Genomic DNA, 22166 nt, shown 5'->3' with positions numbered 1-22166 from the left:
GAGGAATTGAAATGATTAATTAGATGAAAGTTTTTGGGTAATCTGTGGGCCTTACTTATCCATGGATAATTATTCACATCACTGTCATAACGCTATAGTCAAACTCTGACAGGTTGGGACTAAGCCAGCCAAGATACTAGCATTTTCTCAGTGAACAACAGCGTGGCCCATACCATCTTATGCATGTGCAGTAGGGATTTGAATATCAGCCATTCATTCAGTTTTCAACAAACATTATTGGAACACCTTCTATGTGCCAAAACTCACACATACCCTGAAAACCCCACCATCTTCCTATCCATGTTGCTGTCCCTTATGATATTACATAGAGCACTGTGGCAAAGCTCACAGCCTGACTCTCAGAAACTCTATTCAACTTCTTACTATCATGAAACTTTTGCCAATCTTATCCTAGTGCAAAAATCAGCAACCTATGGTCCTGGGGCCAAACCCTCCCTGCTCTTTTTTTTGTAAATGATTTTTTATTAGAACACAGCCACACCCATTTGTTTATGTATTACCTACAACAGCAGAATTCAGTAGTTCTGATAGAGACAGCACAGCCCAGAGCCTAAAACACTATCTGGCCCTTTACAGGAAAAGTCTGCAGACCCCTGCACTAGATAATATGACTAAATCAAAATTCATCTCTCCTGTAAGTGTTTCTGTTTAGGGATTAATGGAGAAAACTCCTTGAAAGTGGAGAACCTTTCTGATTCTTTGTCTTGTCATATAGAACCTTGGAGAAGCACAGAGTCAAGGTTTAGAGCAGATACAGAAAATTAAACACGTCCTTCCCCACATTTTGTTTTCAACAGATGAGTGCTTTGGAGTTGCATGAAGACAGCATAAAACCACTGGTGTTCAGTTACTCTGGCTTCTAATTCCTCTGAGTTCCTATGTCTAAGACTTCCAAGGCTCAATTTTTGGCCTGTATCCCTTTGCATATTTATTTCCTGATCTGATGTGGAATTAGAGTTAAATGGGAGCTGTGTGCTTGAATTCCACGTGGCTGGCTCAGCAGGAAACTCCAGGGCAGGTTTTTTGGCATGCCAAAGTCATGTTAGCCTCAGCTATGCTAATTTCTAAAGCTGTTTGCTTTGCTCAAATAAATCTTAGAAGGGAATTTGCATTTGGATGCACACCTTTTTATGCACAAATTATGTGCATGATAATTCTAGGGCAGACTAAGGACTGAAAAAAAAAGAGGCATGGTGTTTACTGAATGGCTTTAGTGTGGCAAGCACTATGCTAGGTGCTTTACGTATATTTTCTGATCTCATGGCCACAATCCTATGAAATGAAACTGTGGTCCCCTTTTTACAGATGGAGAAACTGAGAAGAAAAGAGCTTATATAACATGTCCATGTTCACAGAGCTGATAAGTGACAAAGCCTAGATTTGAGCCCAATCTGTCTAAATCTGTCTAAATCTGAGGCCAGTGTTCTTTCCACTTAGACACACTGCCTTGCTGATCCCATTTATCATCACCACTCACCCAAGCCACTGGACACACATTGGAATATGAACCCTACATTTACAAATTAGTCACCCCTCCCCTTCCCAGTGGCCTATGCAAAGTATGTCTTTGGTCCTTGGGAGATACATCTGGGTCCCTCTGCATCAAAAAACAATCAATCAGAGGAGAATAGGGGCATTAAAAAGGCAAACTTTACGTGGTACACAAATGATATTAGTAATTAGATAAACACAATTTCAAGTGATTTTGACAGGTAAATGAATTTTAACGCCATGTCTGAGGACCTCAATACGAAAGGAAACTTTTACTACTAAAATGTAGTAGGCTAAGCAAGAGAATGTACCCATACTATGAAGAAAAATGTTAGTAACACTTAGAATATGGTGTAAATATATCTATAACATAAGCCCAGGAATTTATATCTATAAATATCTTCACTGTTTATGGAAACATAACCACACACCTATCTCCCCCCACCCCCAAAAATACAAACATTCCCTTCAGTAGGTTATAGTAAGTACTGCCATCAAAACTCACTATTTATCATTGTTCAACTCAATATACAGAAAAATAACCAGTGTAGCAATTAAGCATTCTAGCATAATTCTAACATTTCACAGCAAGCCAGATACAATATTATTGAACTTCTTTCTCTGTATGGAACACAGCTGTAACCTAGCTTCTATCACATAATGCTCAGCTTCATACACTGCCATCTGATTTTCTGGAAATATTAAAGAACTGATTACATTTGCATACAAGTGAAATTCAGACATCCATTTTTCTTTAAAGCTCTCAAAGAGAGTTTTGCACGAATTAGAAAGAACTCTGTGGCAGAGATGGATAAAGGCTGTTTCTAAGAAGGGCAGCCCACTCAGGAGACCTGGCCCTCACAACACCACCACATGATTCAGTTAGTCGGTATATAAAATTATTTCACTTTTTTTTTTATTTTTCACAGATGATTTCAGAGAAGGAAAAAGTACTTTTTTTAGCCAGTGGTAGGAAAAATTCATTCAGTTGAAAGTAGATTGGGGACTTTGCCTGAGTTTGCCTAACAGAGTAATGCTACTTCAAATAACACATGCACTAACATCTCTTGTCTACAAAGTTCCTACAACAGTCTTTTCCAAAGGTACCTTGGGCATTTAATAATTATTTATAAGATAATTACAACTTTCTTTGAATAGTTCTCATTGGAAACCCCAGTAGTGACTTACCTGCTGGTGGCTTTATGAAAGGTGGAGGAATTAAAGGTACAATAATGGGAACATTGCCATGATCCTTGGACCCTGCAGGTGAGTCACTGAGTCCATTTCCTGTGGCAAGCCCTGAATAGCCTGTGCTTATATTGTATGGTGAAATAACACTGTCCTCAGGTAATTTTGGTTTTGGCAAAGAATTTTCTGTAAGAGAAAAAAAAGCACATTCAGTATTATAAAAGGACTTGTTTTCCTTCTGACCACATTTTCTCAAGTGAAATGGCTATGTAACAAAACAAATTTTTCCTTGCAGATCTTTACCAGAACTCCACAGACCATCCTGGACCTTTTTAGTCTTGTTACCATAAATTTCCAGGGGGCTCCTTTACCATTTGCTCCACTATGATAGCTAATATCTCAATTGTATCATGGTGATGAATTTTAGCACTGTGAAAGCCCACAGAAACTTGAGAGGCAATTAACCTTTTCCATGTACAAAGGGATAAATAGCAGACATCACCCTCTGGCTACCAGGGGGGCAAGCTAAAAGCAGGCCCCTCCAGTCCTATCACTAGGTCCCACTGTATTAAAAAGTTTGGTCATAATATAATCAGAAGAACCAATGAGAAAGAAGCAGATTATTAGAAAGAAAACTTGTTTCATAGGGTAAACTCTTTAAATCAACCCATTAATATCCATTAAATATTAACAAAAATGAAAATAAAGAAAACTTACAATGATAGGAACTTTGTGAATTTTATCCTTGCATGTGAATCATTTAAAAAAAAAAATTCAACCATGGAAAACAACTTTTTCCCTCTAGTAGCATATCCTGGCACTCTCTCCATGTTCCCCAGAGGCAAAGATTATTACCTAGACCAAGTATTATACGAGCTATTAGTTTATAGAATATAAACTCATGACTTGCATTTTTCATTTACAGTGAAATTGATGATATTATCTCTGTAACATGATGTGTACAATTTCATAGCGGGCTTAACATGAAATTTGTCACATACATTCAATTCCACATGCCTGCAGGACAGCTCATTTACATTTTGTTGCTTGGCATGTAAGAAGGAAAAGCGCTATCTTAGAGACTGGAAATAAAATGCATGAGCAGGTAGTTTATGCCAACAGATTTCGAATGCAGTGCAAACACTGATCAAATTGCCAATGATGATGCACAATGAATTTTATCCACATTTTATTGAAGTTCACCAAATGGATTGCTTCTTTACATCCTCCTTTTCTTTGACAAACAAACTCTCACTCCAAATTTATGTTCATAAATTCAGTATCCATATCAACACCCACCGATGGTTCTAGGCTTCCCTCATGAGATATCTGACACTGCTATTCACTGACAGAATCAGTGTTAATTCAACTTGGCCAAGGGTCTAATTTCCACTCTTTAGCTAGGCTTTGATGAAAACTCTTATAAAATAATGTAGGATCCAATCATGCACTACTCTCTTACTCCTCTACCCTATCCAAGGCTGCGAGCAGGAGGAATTTCAAACACAAAACAGAAATAAGGCCTTCCTTTAGAATTCCCACCCAAAAAAGGAGGAAGAGGGGATTACCAAACTAACCACAATTCTCTCTTAAGGTCTAAAAATCCAAACCCAGTATTTCACTTAATAGAAAGTACCAGTTCCCAACAACTAATATACCAAAGACTCAGGAAATTAGGAGGAGAACTTAGCAAACACTGTCCCTTTCTATAAATCTGTGTGCAGGACCATAGCCCTTAAAGTCCCTAACCCTCACTAGCTAGCTCTTCCATCGCTTGAAGGAGATTAAGTTGTGTCTATTTTTGTTTTATGTTGTGCTCTTATATTCTGTGGAATTCTGCTTATGGGAAAGCACTACTGGGGTTGTACATTTAAATCAACCATTGGCATAATCAACAAAATGAGTCCCAAAGCAACTCAATTCTGGCAGGTTGAGATAGTTAATCCTTCTTTGCATGAACAAAGGGACATTAAATGTCATTACCTTTGAGAACAGAAATGTGCTGCCGGCTCTCTCCATCTGTAGGGTAGCTCCTGAATTCAATATCTTCACCATCTTTCAGTTCAACCTTATCATAGCCATACCAGCCAAGGAGTTCATTCATAGTGTTTTCTGCAAAGTTCTGAAAGAGAAGCATAGGCTTCTTTTTTATATAATCAATAACTATTTGAAAAGAATGCATAAATCGAATTCCGTTTGCACTACCCATTTACTACCAGACCTGCCCCACCTCCACTAGAGTCCTGTTCATTTTTCAAATCACGTTCAAAAACTGTAATGCATTTAAATCTCAGGATGACGCATCCAATTATGACAGGCCTTCAGACATTTGCAATTTAAAGATAATAAGAAGAAAAGGTATTTGTCAGTCTTGCTTACAAATAGGAAGTCATATTTTAGAATATTCTGCAAAGTCTATATCCCACACGAGCACAAAAATATTGAAAGGTAAAGCACAAAAACAGCTAAGAAAATATTTTGAAAATGAAAACAATTAATTGACCTTTTTGTGGTTCAGATTGATTTAAATTAGAATTGCTTTCTGATTCAGGTATTGTTTTTTAACATAACTCTTATCTCAGATAAAGCAAAGTCTCAGCCAAGAAATAATTTCGCAGTTGTCAAGGCTACAAGGGTCTCCCTTTTTAATTTTCCATTTTTCAAGTGTATACTTTAAAAATCAATGCACAATTTGCTTTACAAATTTCACTAGTGACAGATTCTTTCTCCATAAAATGAAAGGTCGCTATGATTGTCTTCTGACAAGTAACATAAAAGTACCAAATAACCTTAAGGCTAATAGCCCAGATTTTAGAGAACACCTGAAAACACTTTATGAACTATAAATCAATATATAAATGTAAGATACTATTATTGTTGTTATTATAGATACCAAACTGTGAAAATGATGGGTATAGTTGGACAGCTTTAAAGCTTTACTATCAGGTGACTATTTTTTTGTGACCTTATCAACTGCTAGATCTGGAAACAAGATGTGAGACTGTATTAATGATCTTAATGCTTGCATGTGCCTTAAAATATCTCTGAGAAATAGAGTAGAGTGGTAGTCACCAGGAGTTTGGGGGGTGAGGGAAATGGGGAGATATTGGTCCAAGGGTACAAATTTCCAGTTATTAGATTAACAAGTTTGGAGATAAAATGTACAACATGATGATAGCTAATACTGTATCATATACTCAAGTGTTACTAAGAGAGTAGATCTTAACTGTTCTCACCACAAAAAAGAAATGGTAACTATGTGACAGGATGGAGGTGGTAGCTAATGCTACATGGTAATCATTTTGCAATATATAAATACATCAAACCAGCCCATTGAACACCTTAAACTTACACAATGTTATGTGTCAATTATATCTCAATGAAGCTGAGGAAAATTTTTTAAAATAAAAAGAAGGGCTCTATGCTGCAGAATAAGGGCTTCATAAATATTCAACGAATTAATTTTTTAAAAAAATCTCTATCTGGCAAGGCATCCTGAGCTTCCCAGACTTGCTAGAAAAACTATATATTCTAACCTTCTCTGTGGCTCAAAGAACCTTTTCTCGTTCTCCCTAGAAGCTGTCATTTCCGAATTACACTGGGATGTATAATTTATATACCTGAAACAAAGCACCCAGGCCAAACCAAGAGTGTGCACAGCCTCGACGTGTGAGTTCCTGTTCTCTTGAATTTCATGACTTTAGATTTCAGCAGGGGGTGCGTAAAAAAGAAAAGATATTACACTACTGACTCCACAAAAACAAACTTGGCATTTCAAACCACCCACAGAATGCTAGGTTCTTTGCTTTAGTGCCCACTTAAGCTCAGAGTTCCAACTGGGTCTATCTGTGACAGAATAGTGCACCGGCAATTTAAAAAAATCTAGCCAGATTGATTCAGTGCTACCATCCACAAGGCCAACAGTCAGCCATATCAAGCTTTAGTGAGGCATTTATTCTCTCTGATGGCTGGTCATGTCCACATTAAATAGACATTCTTTTCATGAATGCACAAAGATGATATGATCGATATGTATAATAAGCTCAGCAACTTCTGGAATACCACTGAGGAGGACTCAGCTAAATGCTGCTCTACTCAATCAAAAGAGATCCCTTTAATGGGGCGTCAGTCTCCCCTAACACCCAATTCTTTTCACTAAGCTAAGCTCCTGGACCAGAGAATGACAGTCGCTAAGCACACAAATCGAGGCCCTCCATCAGTGGTCTGGCAGCAGAAATCTCCAAGGATAAGGATTACACCTTACATCAAAACACCAATTCCCAACAGTGTTAAAAGCCAAGTTCAAGCCATCCTATTGGTCTGTGTGCTATTTACCCGAATCTCCAAGAGAACTGTGCCAACGAGAGAGAAAATCTTTTGCATAGTAACTCTCGGCCACCATATCCAATTTTCTAGACCGTTTGTATCTGGGCGCCTCTCTCTCTCTGGTTCTGTCTAACCTCTGAAGTGACACAAAGGCTACAGATGCATAATTCATGGAACAACCTCCCAGCCAAGGATATAGATTTGTTTGTTTTAGTCCAGCTGCAAATCCATTCAGCTTTTCAGAACCAATCCCAGGGATGGAATCCAGAAGTTTCAGACATTAGGGTAAAAACTGAAACCTCAACTGGATTATTAACACCAAATTCATATTACTGGGGCATCTTAACTGCATCACTTAGTTTATGGTTTGTGCTGAAAACTCAGAGGCTTCATGGAACAATCAATATGAACTTGATCTATTCCATGATTTTCAAGTTACTATAAATGTCAATGAAAATAAACTCTAAAACATTTCCTTTCTTGTCAGTGAAAATAAAAATAAACACCTTAGTGCTTTGATACATGCCTGCAAAAGCAGAAAACAAAAGGTTTATAAACCTTCAAGCTATAAAACTCAAATCTTTCATGAAAGGAGAAGATGAAAGAAAGAAAAAAATGAACGCCAAAGTTTCTTGGAGCATATGAAATAGACTATTACTTCTGTCTTATACACTACTGTATTAAGAAATCAAAGAACCCCAAGGAATAGATAATTTAAGATTTTTAATTGCTAGGTAGCATTTGACGCTAGGTATCATATGGGCTCATTATGATACTAAACCAAAGGAAATAGATTTTTGCAGTTATCATCCAAGAAACATAACATATTCTAGAAGAAGTAAATTTAATGTTTATGGCCCATAAGGGCTTTCAAATCCTTCTGGTAGAAAATTCCAGCAGTTGTTTCTTCCACATTTTTTTGTACTATTACCCTTAAAAAAGGAGTTTTTTATTTAAAAAAAATATTCCTTTCCTACAAAAGTTTCTCATGCATGTTATTTTTTTTAAAAAGGTGATAAACTACAGAGATTTTTGAGGTAAAGATGTTCAATAATAAGACAGGTTACTGTACCAAGGGAGGTACTGAAATTTGTTCCCCCCCAAATCTTCACCCAGCAAATGTCCTAGAAACAGGATGGGAAAATGAAGTCCCTCAAGTTCTCTCCCAGCAGTAAGATTCTGTAAAATCAAAGAATTTTTACTTACACAAGAAATTAAGTACCTTTTGCAAAGAAATATCATAATTATCATGATCACACATCATAATTTTTACTGAAGAGTTACTATTTCAAATATTTTATCATTGCTCCCATAAACCATGAAAATTGTGCCAGAAATTTCAATATTCTGGCATCTGAATCGCATTTTGCAGACTGCCTCTCACCCTTGGAAGTGGCACAAAAATCCTCTCTCATACCATGTGGTCCAATTTGGGTTTGGAAAATAGGTCACTATAATTATAATGATAATGTCTAACACTCTTACAGCCCTTTACAGTGTTTCCACATCCTTTAACTCTCTTGTTCCTTTCAATAACCCTGTAAGTTGGGTATTTGATTTCCACAATAAACTTCTGATGAACCTATATGATACCCTCATTTTACAACAGAAAATTAGAGCATCCAGAAAGTAAATGACAGGCATGAGACATCACCCAATAAAGTCAAAACAAAAACACAGATCTTCTGATTCTTATACCAGGCCTCTTTCTACGATCAATTCCGTATAGTCCAGTGTGTCAGCAATTCCAAAGAAACTACCTCCTTGGACCAATCAAAGAGTTGCAAAGAAATCATACTACAGGATGTCAACATCGCGTATAAAGAGCCTTCCAACTAGGGCCTCTATCTACCTATGTTAAAACTTCACTTAACTTGCTTTCGGATTTGATCATTGGCCTCTATTCTCTTTAATTATTTGTATTGTTGGGGGGGTTGTTCAAAATTCACTGTTGAAATTTAATCTTCTCATTTTATAATTTTGGGGCATTGTATCTGATTCTAATCGCTTTGTACTTTTTTTAAAAAGATTTTATTTATTTATTTATTTATTTATTTAGAGAGCGCATGAGCAGGGGGAGGGGCAGAGGGAGAGAGAGAGAGAGAGAGAGGGACAGAAGAAGACTCCCCACGGAGCAGGGAACTAACACGGGCCTCCAGCTCACAACCCTGAGATCGTGACCTGAGCTGAAATCAAGAGTCAGACGCTTAATGGACTGAGTCGACTACTCAGGCACCCCTAATTGCTTTGTACTTTTAATATTTACCCCCATACTTCTTCCTTACCCTCTCCAATTCCGCTCTCTCAATTCCAGGGCTCCTAAGGAAAAAAGACATTCCTAACATTTAGTCTGAAAGCATGAATTTAAAAAAAAATAGGTCACAGAAAGATGATGGAAAGGCTGGAAATTTTACTATTTCCCCATTCCTTCTGATTTCTTTTGATACTGGCAAAATATATTTTTGTTGAAACTTAATTCCCAGGACATTCATTAGATTCTCTCCTTATTTACCTGGAAGTACTATACAAAAGTCAAAGTTCAGTCTAACTGATTTTTCATTGAACATTTTACCGGTAAATAAAAAGAGTTAACTTGAAGACACTTTGAAAATTGCAGTAATTACAAATTCTCACAATACTTCTGAAATGCAAGTACTTCAAGGTCTTTGAAAAGGACTAAGGATTTTATTTTGAAAACACCAAACAGATTTTAAAATATAGGTAGGTACCAGGGCACCTGGGTGGTGCAGTCAGTTAAGCGTCCCACTCTTGGTCTCTGCTGGGGTGGTGATCCCGGGGGGAGGGAGGGTTGTGGGATTGAGCCCCCAGGCTCCCAGTTGCACTGAGTGAGGAGGCAGCTTAGGATTCTCTCTCCCTCTCCCTCTGCCCTTCCCACCAAGCACTCATGTTTGCTGTCTCTCTCTCAAATTAATAAATAAATCTTTAAAATATAGGTAGGTATCACTGATTTCTTTCTTACCAGTCCTCATAAAACTAAATGCTGACATGTTTTCAACTTTGTATCCTAACCAAGAGAGCAGAAAGTTTTCAGAGAGCTCCCACTCATTCATTCAAATTGGGAAAAGCCATGTCCTCTCTCTCCCCACAAACATAATCCCAATTTTCACTCCAAGTCCCAGTTTTGGTAAAATATGTCACCTATCCCAAATACACTATAAGTTACCCAAGGGCAGAAACCCTTTATTTCCCCCATGCCTCACCTAGGACAATGCCTAGCACTTAGAATATACTCAGTCAATGGGCTAGTACATTTTAATACAGTCACAAATATTTTCTTAAGTGTATAAATACAGAGAAATGATCAAATAAATTTCAGGGAAACTGATTCTAAAAATAAGTATGTGCAAGTTAAAAGAATTGTAATATCCAGTGTTAATGAGCAGTCTCCTAGTATTGGAAATTTAAGTTGATACAACTTTTAGAAAAGGTTATTTGACTGTATGCAGCAAAAGCCTTTAAAAATGTACATACCCTTTCATTCAGCAATTTTATTTCTCAGCACTGTAGGAACTATTCTAAGGAAATGAGTGCAAAAATATGCATGTTCAGGAATGTCTATCTCGGTATTTTTTTCTTAGAAACAAACTATATGCCAAACAATAGGAATCTGGTTAAATAAATCACAGCTTAGTCATGGAATGACTAAAATGGAATACTATTTTGCCAATAAAATATACACTGTAGATAAATTTTTACTGCCTTGAAAAGCTATTAACAATATATTAAGTTTTTAAAGGAAGGATAGTACACTATAAGACCATTTTTTGTTTTAAAAAATACTATACATCACACATAGAAAAGGGCATTAAAAGACATATCAAATGTTGATAGGTATTGTGTCTGGGTGGGAAAATTATAGGCTTTGTTTTTCCTTTAGCTTCTTTGTATTGCTTATTCTACCACTTCTATCGTGTCCATGTATCTTTATAAAAATAAGTCATTTTAATTAAAAATTAATTACCACATAGTCTTCTCATAGACAACCATGTCAGTCGCATTCACAGTCCTAATGACAATAAAAAGGATCTGTCAGTTACATGACTTAACTTCAAAACAGTCTGACACACATTGTCCATGAAAGTGAAGCCTATGAGAAATACTTTCAAAGGAAAAGGAAACCTCCAATCCTAAACAATTTATAAGGTAGGGGGAAAAAAATGCTAGTATCTCTGCTGGTTGAGATTATGAATGATAGAATGATGGTTATTTTTGGAAAATATTTTATCTCCCTTTTCATCTCCATGTGTTCTGAGGTAGATTTCTATTAAGCGTCATTGAACTCATTAATTGAGATTTTAAAAGGGGGTGAGAGAGCAATCTGCAGAAGAGAGCTAATTTCTTTTGCAGACATAAGAACTGAACTTGATTACAAGTCAGTTTTGAGCTCTATCCCCACACCTGGCCTAAGGTTGGGTCCAAGTCATCTGTCTTAACACAGACCCACTGGATCAGTTTTATTTTAGAGTTCTGCAAGAAAGGCGGAAGGTAAGATTTAAATAATGCAGAAGAAATACTGTAAGAGCCCTTTACAGATTACAAAGTACTTCCACATTCATGATCCCACTGGATCAGATGGTATCCTAAGGATGAGCCACTCCCCACAGATGACCCATTGGTGGGCTATCCACATGCATGGAATCATAAGAGCGGTTGGATTTATACAAGAGTACCCATTGAGCCTTGATGGTTTTACCTGAACTACAGCCTTTTATCTTGAGATCCTGTAAAGATGGTCACTGCACTCCATTTGGATCATTTTGTAGCATTGTTCTCAGCCACAACACAATGATTACAATGCAGTTCTAAGGGCAGAAGACCCATCATAACACTAAAATCCAACTCCGGCCTGGAGCAGCCCTGTGGAGAAAGTCTTGTTCTCTTATTGATAGATTCTAAATGGGATATCTGTATAATTGGAATATGAAACCAAAATTGTGTGTTTCCACATATAAAACCTATATTGCTCTATTGTCTTGTTGTGACATGGAGCAGACAATTATGGCCCCACATTTTAATCTGTGGCCAGGACATCAAATGTCCTCAAAAAGGTCAAGCAAATGCTGTGAAACTGTGGATTCCAGCCCTGAGGCTAACATTGTGGCAAGCAAGGCAGGTGTGCGGCTCTGTGCAGCTGTGTCCAATCACAGCTGCAGAACTGCCCTAAAAATCACCAGGACTTGTTACATTGTCTTTCTGTCCCTGCCAAAGCCACTCGCCTTCAAACTGGACAGAGTTCCACAGCCCTTTGGTTATATAAGAGATATTAACACCCATCAGTCTACAGATCCTAAAATATACATTCAGAAAACCTTACTCACCGTATTCTTTCATGTCTATTTACATGTTTCAATTGGCACCATCAAAAACAAAGTACCCTATTTTTTTTTTCTCATTCTACCTAGTAATATCCCTTCTCTTTTAGGAAAATACTCAATAATCTTATTAGCTTGCAAGTGTAAGGGTGGCTGACTTCCCATTCCACAAGAGGAAGTTTAAGACTTCAGAGCTTTTTAAATATTCTGTCTTCTACTGCTTCTAATAATTTTTTTTTTTAAAGAAAGAGAAGTATAAAGACTGAATGACAAGGACACTTGCCGAGAAGATATAAAAAGTACAGTCACCTTAACAAGACACTATCTCTCCCTGCAACTCCCCTTTTTTCAGTCCCTTGTGCTCACTGATATTTGCCCTTTTCGAGGCCCTGTTTTGGACTTTCCTTTAAAAACTGTTACCTCTTGGTTTCTATGAGTCTGCCTTTCACACAAGGAGAGCAGGGCTTGGCTTCTCAGAGCAGTGCTTGGCAAGCACGGAGGCAGGAAACGCAGAAGGGAATGAGTCTGTCAGACTCATTTTCTTCTAGTTCAAATGTTTATTTCAGATTCGGGAGGAAGTGGAGTGGTTCCTTTCCATTTCCTCGTCTCTGGAACCTGCGAGTTGTATAAGGCTTAGAGAATCTTGCTCTATCACATTCACAGGTTCACGGATAGAGAAAGAGACACTTTTCAGAAAACCCTGGTTTGAACAGAGGAGAACTCATAGCTCTCTATGCCCTCCCACAACTGTCTCTTAATGGATTTTGACTGGAGCCTCGAGCAGGACAACGGAGAGCAATGTGGAGGAAAAAGCTGGTGGGCTCAGGAACACCCTTCTCCAGCTTCCAAGGAGGAAGGACCGTGTCCCAGCTAACATTAGTCCCCAGCCCTGCCACGGGCACACCTGAGGCCAGTACTACTCAGCAGCAAGGTCTCGCATGGTTTGTGAAGGCCAAGGTGAGACCTGTCCTGAGCCTACTTTCTAGGTTCCTGAGACTGTGTCTGACATCAGGATGGAGTTGCAGCAGCAAAACTCAAAATATACCTGTTTTAGCAATGAGCTGATTTCAACCTTGAACATGGTGACTTTTCCACATTGTGATTTCTCTCTCTCTTTTTTTAGAATGGAAACCTCTTTATCTCACTGCACTCACCAGCTTGGCTCTGCAACTTGGTTTATTGTCTATGCTGTTGACACAGGTCATTTTTTAATGCCAAATGTAGACCATCAGAACCCAAATTAGCAAGTCTTGTGGTGAGTTTACTACTAAACTCTAACAGATGTGCCTGACTCTAACTGTCGGCATTAGGACTGAAGCATAATTTTAGGTACAAATTACTTACTGGGAATATTTATAGACAAAAAAAATTCTTCAGTCAAGGAGACCCTAAGACATTTAATTCAGAGTATCCTGTAGTTTAGCAATTGATAGAGAAATAACATTGTAAATGCATTAATTATGGTTTGTTTAGGAAAGTTTCCAGGGCAGAGTGCTTGATCTAATCACATTCGTTTTGTCAAAGCACTTTAAAAGATAAAAATCTGACTCATTACCTCTACTCATAGTGTAGTTTTTTTGAGTTGCATTACCGTTCGGTAGCCACTAATCATGCTGACTAAGCTCTATGTATGCAAAATACATACCCTTAAGTACAACTACATTTACACTTAACACATGTATTTACATTCACACATCCAGTAGTACAAACTAGTTTTTATATTATATCTACCATGCTCCAGATGAACTCCTAAAATGAATTAGCCCTTCTATATGTTGGGATTCCCTCCTAAGATCCATTTATTATGATACACATGAGCTAACAGTATATTGAAGACTAATATGTCTTCATTAGATACAATCACAATACTCACTTTGGAAACCAAAAATAGTCAAAATGTAAATTGCATCACCATCTAATTTTTTAAAATCATCTCTACTGGTCACTAATTAAATAAGGCATACTTATTGTAAATACAGTAAAGTAACAAGTCTCTTTAATCAAGAAAAACCAGGATGAAGCGAGGAAGAAGAAAAGGAAAGATAAGGAAACATTGTAAAGGTCATAATGAGGCAAGCATTTCTACTTGAAGATATTTTCACTACACTATAAGCAAGCTATGCCAAGTCATGTACTTTTCACGCACAAAATTATATTGTATCAAATTTAAATTTGTTACAACTGCCATGCACATTAAACCAGTGATAACGAAAATGTAACTCAATATCTGATCTAGTGAAACAGCGACCAACATTAGCTCCCAGCCACATGAAGACAATCTCCAATGCCATTATTGGTGTCAGCTAAACCTCAGCCAGTCTGTCTTCTCTGGCCATTTTTAAATAAATATGTAACTATCTCAACTAGGAGATCTTGAAGAAAGCCTCCTGATGAGGTGATTTTGTTGCTCATTCTCCGTGCCCTGCATTTGCTGTACTTAAAATAGACACTTGTACCAATGTCCTTTCTATTACCCGAAGGGGAAAAAAAAAATCACATACACACCAGTCCTTTTTCTTTCAGCTCACAGAGAAGCAACTTGATCCAACCAGTGTTGAAACCTGAGTAGGTCACTGTACACCATGATAAAATTCCCTAATCCCTGAGCCAAATCTCCCTAAGGGGGGCCTCCTCCTGATCCTCTACTTCCCAGGCTGACTTTTCCATTCGCTCTCTCCTCTTTCCCCCTTTCATTTCCCCTACCTTCAAGCCTTGATATGTGATCCTCGGTGGGGGCTCAGGTTTCCGTTTTTACAGCTTAGGCCGTGCTAGCTGTATACATTCCTTTCTTTCTGCCGGGCAGTGATTACTTACCAGGGTTTAGTTTACACTGGTCCAGATGAAAGCCGTTCAGATGAAGGCAAACACAGCCAGGCAGCTCCAGCGGCACCGATATGAAGCTGCACAAGGCCACATTGTGTTCTCGGTGACATTTTGTTGCACATATTTTTATACAGGGCAACCAACTTGCTATGTTACTCTACACTTTAGGTTTGCGGACAAGGAGGAGTAATAATACGATGAGGCTTAAGGAGGGGTTTTATTCATGTGGTTATTAACATTAAAAGCAGAAAAAATAGTAATGAGTTCAAAATAACCTTTTCACTGTTTGACTCTGAGAAATTACTTTTCAAATGAGGACTCTGGGTACTCTTCTATTAGAGGAATACCTATAAAACAATTCCTCTAGAAATGGGAATTCATGCCTATTGGCATGGTGTGCACTGACATGACTGAAGATTTCCACCGGGATCTCTCATACATGGGTCCAAACCAGACAGAAAATACCAGTCCTACAGGAGACTGAATTATTTGCTGCGTGAAACTTCTTATTTAATGCTACTCTGCACAGAAACGATGAGGACTAAAACTTCAAATAGTAGGTGGTGATTTGGAAGAAAAATAACATTTTAAAAAGAGGAAATTCTGTGCACGAAGGTTAATACCATACTTAGTCCTGCAGCATTGGCTAAAGATTGTGTAATTTTTCCCCTTCACACAATGTTGTTTTTGTTTCTTCCTCACCAGTTCAGACAAACATCTGTTATACTGTAGAAGGACAACTATCTCCCAAACCACGGAGTGCGCCCGCAGCCAAAGTCAACAACTCGAGCCCCAAGCATTGAGCACAGTCAGCCTTTATATCCAGCCGGGATAACATTTCACATGTTTTGATTAAAATTAGCTAATTTGTAATTCTAGAACCTATGAAACTTAAAAGCTGCCATCCATATAGATCACATTAGGCAGTGTTTTAAAGGGCCAGTGCACACTGTGATTTCCTAGTGGCTTCGCTTCTCTCCTCTTCCTCCACCCCCCAATTTAAAATGAAATGGAAAAATAATCTGGAAATGCAAGACAGGAGGGAAGGGTAAGTGAGAAAGAATGGTTATTGTAGACTGTTTGAATTCCACCCCCATTGTAAGACAACAACTCCTACTGGTCTCTCTTTTTAAAAACTATCATTGAATTCAACGGTGGTTTCCAGCAGAAGGAATGGCATTGATTTCCAAGGCAAATCTTCCTTAACTCTCCTTGGACTGATTGATGCTGCCCCTCATGCTTTCAGGCACAAAGTTCCTCACCCAGAAATAAAAACTCTAATCTCCAAATTGAGATTGCTACAGACATTTTCCGGTGGAAAGGAAAGCTAAACATATGCACCTAGGTACTCATATAGCAAGTCTTATCCATGTGCTCCCTTCTGAACAGGGGCTTCCCAGAAGGCACCCTCGTAGAATATGCTTGTTCTAAGCAAGAAAGCATCAAAACGCGATAAATTTTATTTAGTTGCATGCCATTTTCATCCAGTCTCTCTTTTAAACACAAACTTCCCCAACCTGACCAAGTCAGTTGGCAGTGTTTAGAATTCTATGCAGAAGATGGGGAACACCAGGACGGCTGCAGAATGAAAACTAGAGTCCCCCTGAAAACTGCTACTTGTTTGTAATTCACAGAAAGAAAAAAATATGTATTTTTTGAAATCCAGAGAGACTCGTGAAATCAACACAGAATAAAACCCTCGCCAGGCAAAAGCTTCAACTTCATGGAAAAACTCCGATTTGATGGGGCGGGGGGGGGGGGGGTCCGGAGCTGAGCGGTGCTCTTGTGCAATCGCTCCAACGCGAACAGCTGGAGCGCCAGGCTGCTGCGCTCACCACCTCTGGAGCACCGCTGGCCTGGCGGGGAGCCCGGCCTCGCCGAAAGGACTCCGGGCTGGCCTTTCCGAACAATGGGCAGGCGCTCTGGAAGGCCGCCCCTCAGACAGTTCTCTCTCAGCCGGGCTAGCCCGGGTCTGCTCAACTGTGAAGTGCAGCACGCCAAGGCGAGAGGGAGGCGGAGGCAGCCGAGAGGAGCGGACAGGGGCGGGCGAGGCGAACCGGCAGTCAGAACGGTACCCAGCCCCATGCCGCTGGGGCCGCACTTGCCGGGGCACTGACAGCCTCTTCACACCATCGCAGCTGGCTAGTTGGGGGGAAGCGGGATCGAGGAGCGGGGAGATGAACTGGAGGGAAGGGTGGAATCGGGCGCTCCCGGGGTTCCTCGGCCTGGCAGCTCCTTAACTTTGGAGGCATCCGAGGAATGGTTCCCCAAGAAAGGGGGGAAAACTACACCGCCGACTAGGAAAGCCTCCTCACCATGTCCACCCGCCACTTGGGCCCCCGGTCCCCTCCCACTGAAACGCGCCTGTGCCAACCTGGGGTTTATGAGGTTAAACAGTATGTGGTTTCCCGGCCGCCCCCCCACCCCCATCAAATCGGAGGTAGGCAAATCTCGGGGATGCAGCCCGCGAGTTGGCCTCGGTTTTGCACCTGGAGCAGGAGCTGAGGCTTTCTGGGCATCCTACAGAAACTGACAAGCGCTCCCCGTGCCCCCCAAATCCCTACAACGGCCCAAAGGGAGCGGGAGGAAGAAAGAGCTCAGTCTCTCCAGCCCCGAAGTCCAAAAATACCTTCATTTCCTCGTTGATCTCTCTTTTCACTGGGTGAGCCGGTTTCCTGCTCCTTTTATTTTCCGGAGGTCTCCCTTCTTTCTCCATTTCTGCCATGTTTTTGTGTCTGGTTTCTGTGGAGATGAAATGGCTGCTGCCGCCGCCGGCGGTGGTGGTGGTGGTGGAGGTGGTGGTGGTGGTGGTGGAGGTGGTGCTGATGGTGGCAACGCTGGCGGAGGTAGCGGTGCTGGCGGGGCTGGGGCTGGGGCTGGGAGGGGGGAGGGCAGGCGGGCGCCGAAGAAGCGGGGTCTCTTCTAGCGGCGGAGAACGTCAGTGGCTGTCAGAGGGAAAGGTAGCTCGAGGAGTCTCGCGGATGCCGCCGCCGCCGCCGCTCCTGCTCCCGCTGCCGCTGCCGCCGCCGCCGCCAACGCCGCCGCCGCCGCCGCTGCCCCTGCCGCCGCCGCTGCTTCTGCCGCTCCCGCCGCCGCCGCCGCCGCCGGGCTGCATCCTCGGTGCCCCGTGGAGTCGTCAGCCATCTTCCGTCGCTCTGTCCGTCTGCATGGGCGAGGGGAACGAGGGCCGGGCGCGGAGAGAGCTGCTCTGGGCGTGCGTGCGTGGATGTGTGTGTGCGCCCGGGAGAGCGCGCCAGCCCCGGCGCCCAGCGCCTCCCGCGAGCCGAGCCGGGGGCGGGCCGGGGGCCGGCGCGGGGAGGAGGGGGCGGGAGGGAGGGGGAAAGGTGGGGGGGCTAGGACGGCCCCCAGCTCCGGAGCGGGCGTGGCTTCCACCGTCACTGAATACGCGGATGCTGCGCGGCTTCGGGGGCTGCTCGCGGCCGCTTGCTCATCCGCGGCCGGCACCGGCGGGACACGGCGCCCCTCGCGGCTGCCACCTCGGCGAGACGGCCCCCCGGGGCCACCCCGACCCCAGCTGTTCTCCTTAGCTCCGTGATGTGGGCTCGCGTGGGTCTGAAGTTGGCTTTTGAGCCCGTCCTAGGAGCTGCTGAGGGGAAAAAAAATGAATGGGGGTATAGAGAGGAGGTTGGGCGGTGGGAGGGCACGCGGACCCGAGGTCGAGTTGCAAGAGCGCCGATTTCCTTCCCCCCGGGGGAAGGCAGACCGCGCTCGTCGCCTGCGGATCCGAGCTCTGGGGTCTCGGGGGAAGGAAACCACAGCCCTGACTTCCCCCCCACAGTTGCCAGGACAGTGTTCCCCTCCGGGGGCCCCCTAAGGGCGCGTGGAGGCGGGAGGCCCCCTGGAGAGGTCCCTGCGTCCGCTCCGCGGGTTCCCAACGCGGCGCGGGCTACGACTGCGCTGGCAAGACCGCTTTGCCTCTCAGTGAACCACTTAGAAGTAGGACATCTCGGCCCTCAGCCCCCTGTTCTTTCTTCTTTCTTTTCCCTCCAGTTCTCTCTCTCTCTCTCTCTCTCCCTCTCTCTCTCTCTTTCACACACACACATACACACACACGTGTCTCACTACAAAGTAACAGCTTTACCCTGTGACCCCGCGCGCGCCCTTGTCCCAGTGCCCTGGGCTTAACCTCAAAAGCATTGGGTGCTGCTGGGAGCGCAGGGTCCCGCGTAGGGTTCCGTCCTCCGGGAGCTGGCTGCCCTCGCCCCGCCCGACGGACCCTCCCTACAGCGCCCGGCGACACTTCACCGCGACTTCCCTGCGCCCGGCTGCTCTCCCCCAGCCGTGATCGCTCCTCCTGAGCTCTCGCGCCTCCGCTTGGGCCCTCTCGGTCCACGCCTGGGGCCAGCCAAGCTCGGATTGCGTTCGTCGCTCTCTGGGTTGAGGCACTGGCGTGAGCGGTTTCATGAGGCTTCCGTGAGATACGCCGCCCTGGATGCTCGTACGCGCTGCAGGGGACACATTGACGTTCCCCTCTTCGCTTTCCCGCGCCGCGACACTTCGTAATTACCTGACACAATGCGATATGGGGGTGTCCATTGTTCCACTGCTTGTTATTATGGAATGTTCATTATAACAGTGGTGGAACTTAAAATTACACAATTTTTTTAAGTACTTAAAGATTGAATGAATCGGTTTGGGGAATATGAGTCAGCTTTCCATTAAAATCTGTTTGGCCTGTCAAATGAGGCTCATTCTGGGTATCACATCGCCTAATTTGAATTTTAGCCTTGTTTTGTTTCTTGAACGTCGAATTAGAGATATTTGGGGACGTACTCGGGAGGACTAAGCACCTCTAAGGTGGCTATTTTGCATCTTAGCATTATTTTGTTTCATAAATGCCAAATTACAAATACTTGGGAGTGTATCCAAGAAAGCTGAGCACCTCCCCTCGCCTCTTTTCTTCCCTGTGTGGAGGGACGGGGAAGGGGGGGGAGCCGCACCCTACTCTGCGTGGCTCGCTGGATCCCAGGCGAGCCAGGAGGCCAGAGTGAGCAAGGCAGAATCAGACCCTGCTCCTGCAAGGGGTCCAAGCAAAACATTTGCCGGGAAAAAATGTTCAAGGTCCTGGGGCGGTTATCTGGGGCAGAAAAAGTCAAGAGAGGAGGATTGCTGAGTTTTTAGGGAGCGCTTTGCGGTACAGGCGTCCCTTTATTCAAGATTTTTCCAGCAACCTCTGGGAGCGTACCCAGGTATACACAGGTGTGAACCCAAGTCCCCTGGGAAGTCTTGAAGCCAGTAGTAGCCCACAAATGACCAACAATGACCCTGGCAACAAGAATGAGGAGAGGAGCCCAATCCTGTTTGCACTAACACGCTTCCCCCTCTTTCCTAGAACAATAACACAAGATCCCCCAACGTGTGAAAGTGGGTGTATTTCTCAGTGAGGAATAGCATCCTAATGCTGTTGCCAGTAGGGAGAGATGAAGAGTGGGTCTTTTTGGTTTTTCAATCTGAATTTCATCCAAAACATCTGATAATATGTGGGTTGGAGGTAGTTTGTTTTCTCTGTTTTGTCCTCTTGGTCTTTAATGAGAAGTAGTCAGAAACTTTTTTTTTTTACTTTTGAATATTCTAAACTGTGGAAACATATGTTGTAAAGTATACACAAAAGGAAGCTTTTTGTCTTCTGGAAACATATTTAAGTCCCCTCTGTTTCCTTTGGTGCCAGAAACATTACAATCGATTCACTGTTGTTCAGTTGATATCAAATAACAAGTTATATACCCAAAGTCCTAAGATACAGTTTCACAAGTTAAGAATAAACAGAAAAGGTGAACTGTAGCCCAGAGTTATATTTAGAGGCAGCTATACTTCCTTTAAAGAAAATTTCTTCTTCTGCACTGGCTCATTTAATAAAAATAGTGATATTACTCAGTCACCTGTCCTTTCACAGTCATATGTCCTCCAGAAAAACTGAAGTGAGAATGTTGTCCTAGAATCCACGATGCATATCTTCAGGGACAGAATGAAAACCCATATAATATGTGTGAGGGAACTTTTAGTCCAGAATGAACTTCAGAACTAATGATTGTTATACCTTGTTAATGGCAAGTTTTAGGTTTCTTCAAATGTGTTATAGATGAAGACAATTATAACAACAGTTGCTGCTTTATGATTTGGACATATCATGAGTCTAATAATGTTCTGTAGGTAACTTTATACAGTCTGTTGGACTATAACCCTATGTAGGTAGGAACAATCTCCTACATCTCAAAAAAGCCACTCTTTCCTATTATGATTTACCATTATGTTCCAGCCACCAGTTCACACACCCACACACACCACCACCACCACCATTCAAGGCCCTAGACACAGAAATAGTCTTCAATATTCCCTTTACTACCTCTGCCAGTCACCAAGAAAAGCATAGGAATGACCTTTTTCATACATTTCTCAGGTATATTTTTGTGACTTTTACTCTTCAAGGCTTCTCTTGATATTCATTCAAACCAGATTCACCTGGAAAATACATCAGAGAGAAGATAGGGAATCCCCAGGATGGTGTGCTTTGGGCTCTTAACCTCTAGATCTCCTTCTTTGTTATCTCTAAGAACACCTAACTCAGAGGCCCAGTCTTCATGCCTGGTAACGAATGAATAAATATTTGCTGATTGATTTGTATGACATAATAACAAACTTACAAAGAGACTTTACTGTATATTGTTTGAAATTAATGCTCATCTTGAATAAGCTCTGTGGTCTAACCAAATATGGGACTAAAATATATGGGGTAGTTACTATGCTGAACACATTGTAAGAATTACCTCATTTAATATTTACAAAATCTTATGAGGCACCTTTTACTGTTATCCCCATTTCACAAATGAGGAAACTAAGGCTTACACAAGTTAAGTTATTAAGTCACAAGCTAGTAAGTATCGGGATTTGAGTCTGTAACTTTCTGTCCAACTCTAGTTATGGAGTTCTTGATACTACGATAACCTGATTTAATGAGCCCCTTTT

General features: G+C 41.8%; 1 protein-coding gene across 3 annotated transcripts in view; it reads right to left on the bottom strand.

The window, feature by feature from the left end:
- Positions 1-19556, bottom strand: part of SOBP (sine oculis binding protein homolog) — a 162332-nt gene extending 142776 nt beyond the window's left edge. Inside the window, exons 1-4 of one of the 3 annotated variants that reach the window (XM_081828753.1) lie at positions 19330-19548; positions 17812-18786; positions 4684-4822; positions 2701-2886 (exon numbers count right to left, since the gene is read on the bottom strand). In XM_081828753.1, coding sequence (XP_081684879.1) covers positions 2701-2886; positions 4684-4822; positions 17812-17907 — 421 coding nt within the window. In that variant the 5' untranslated portion in view covers positions 17908-18786; positions 19330-19548. Of the gene's footprint in view, positions 1-2700; positions 2887-4683; positions 4823-17811 lie in introns of all 3 variants that reach the window. The other 2 variants (XM_081828754.1, XM_081828752.1) reach the window with 2 other exon arrangements.
- Positions 19557-22166: the final 2610 nt, after the last annotated feature.

Source organism: Leptonychotes weddellii, chromosome 8 (genome assembly GCF_054177405.1).
Source record: "Leptonychotes weddellii isolate Sample4059 chromosome 8, ASM5417740v2, whole genome shotgun sequence".
Lineage (NCBI taxonomy): Eukaryota > Metazoa > Chordata > Mammalia > Carnivora > Phocidae > Leptonychotes > Leptonychotes weddellii.
Note: the sequence above shows the minus strand (reverse complement) of the source record. Positions and strands in the feature narration are given on the sequence as shown.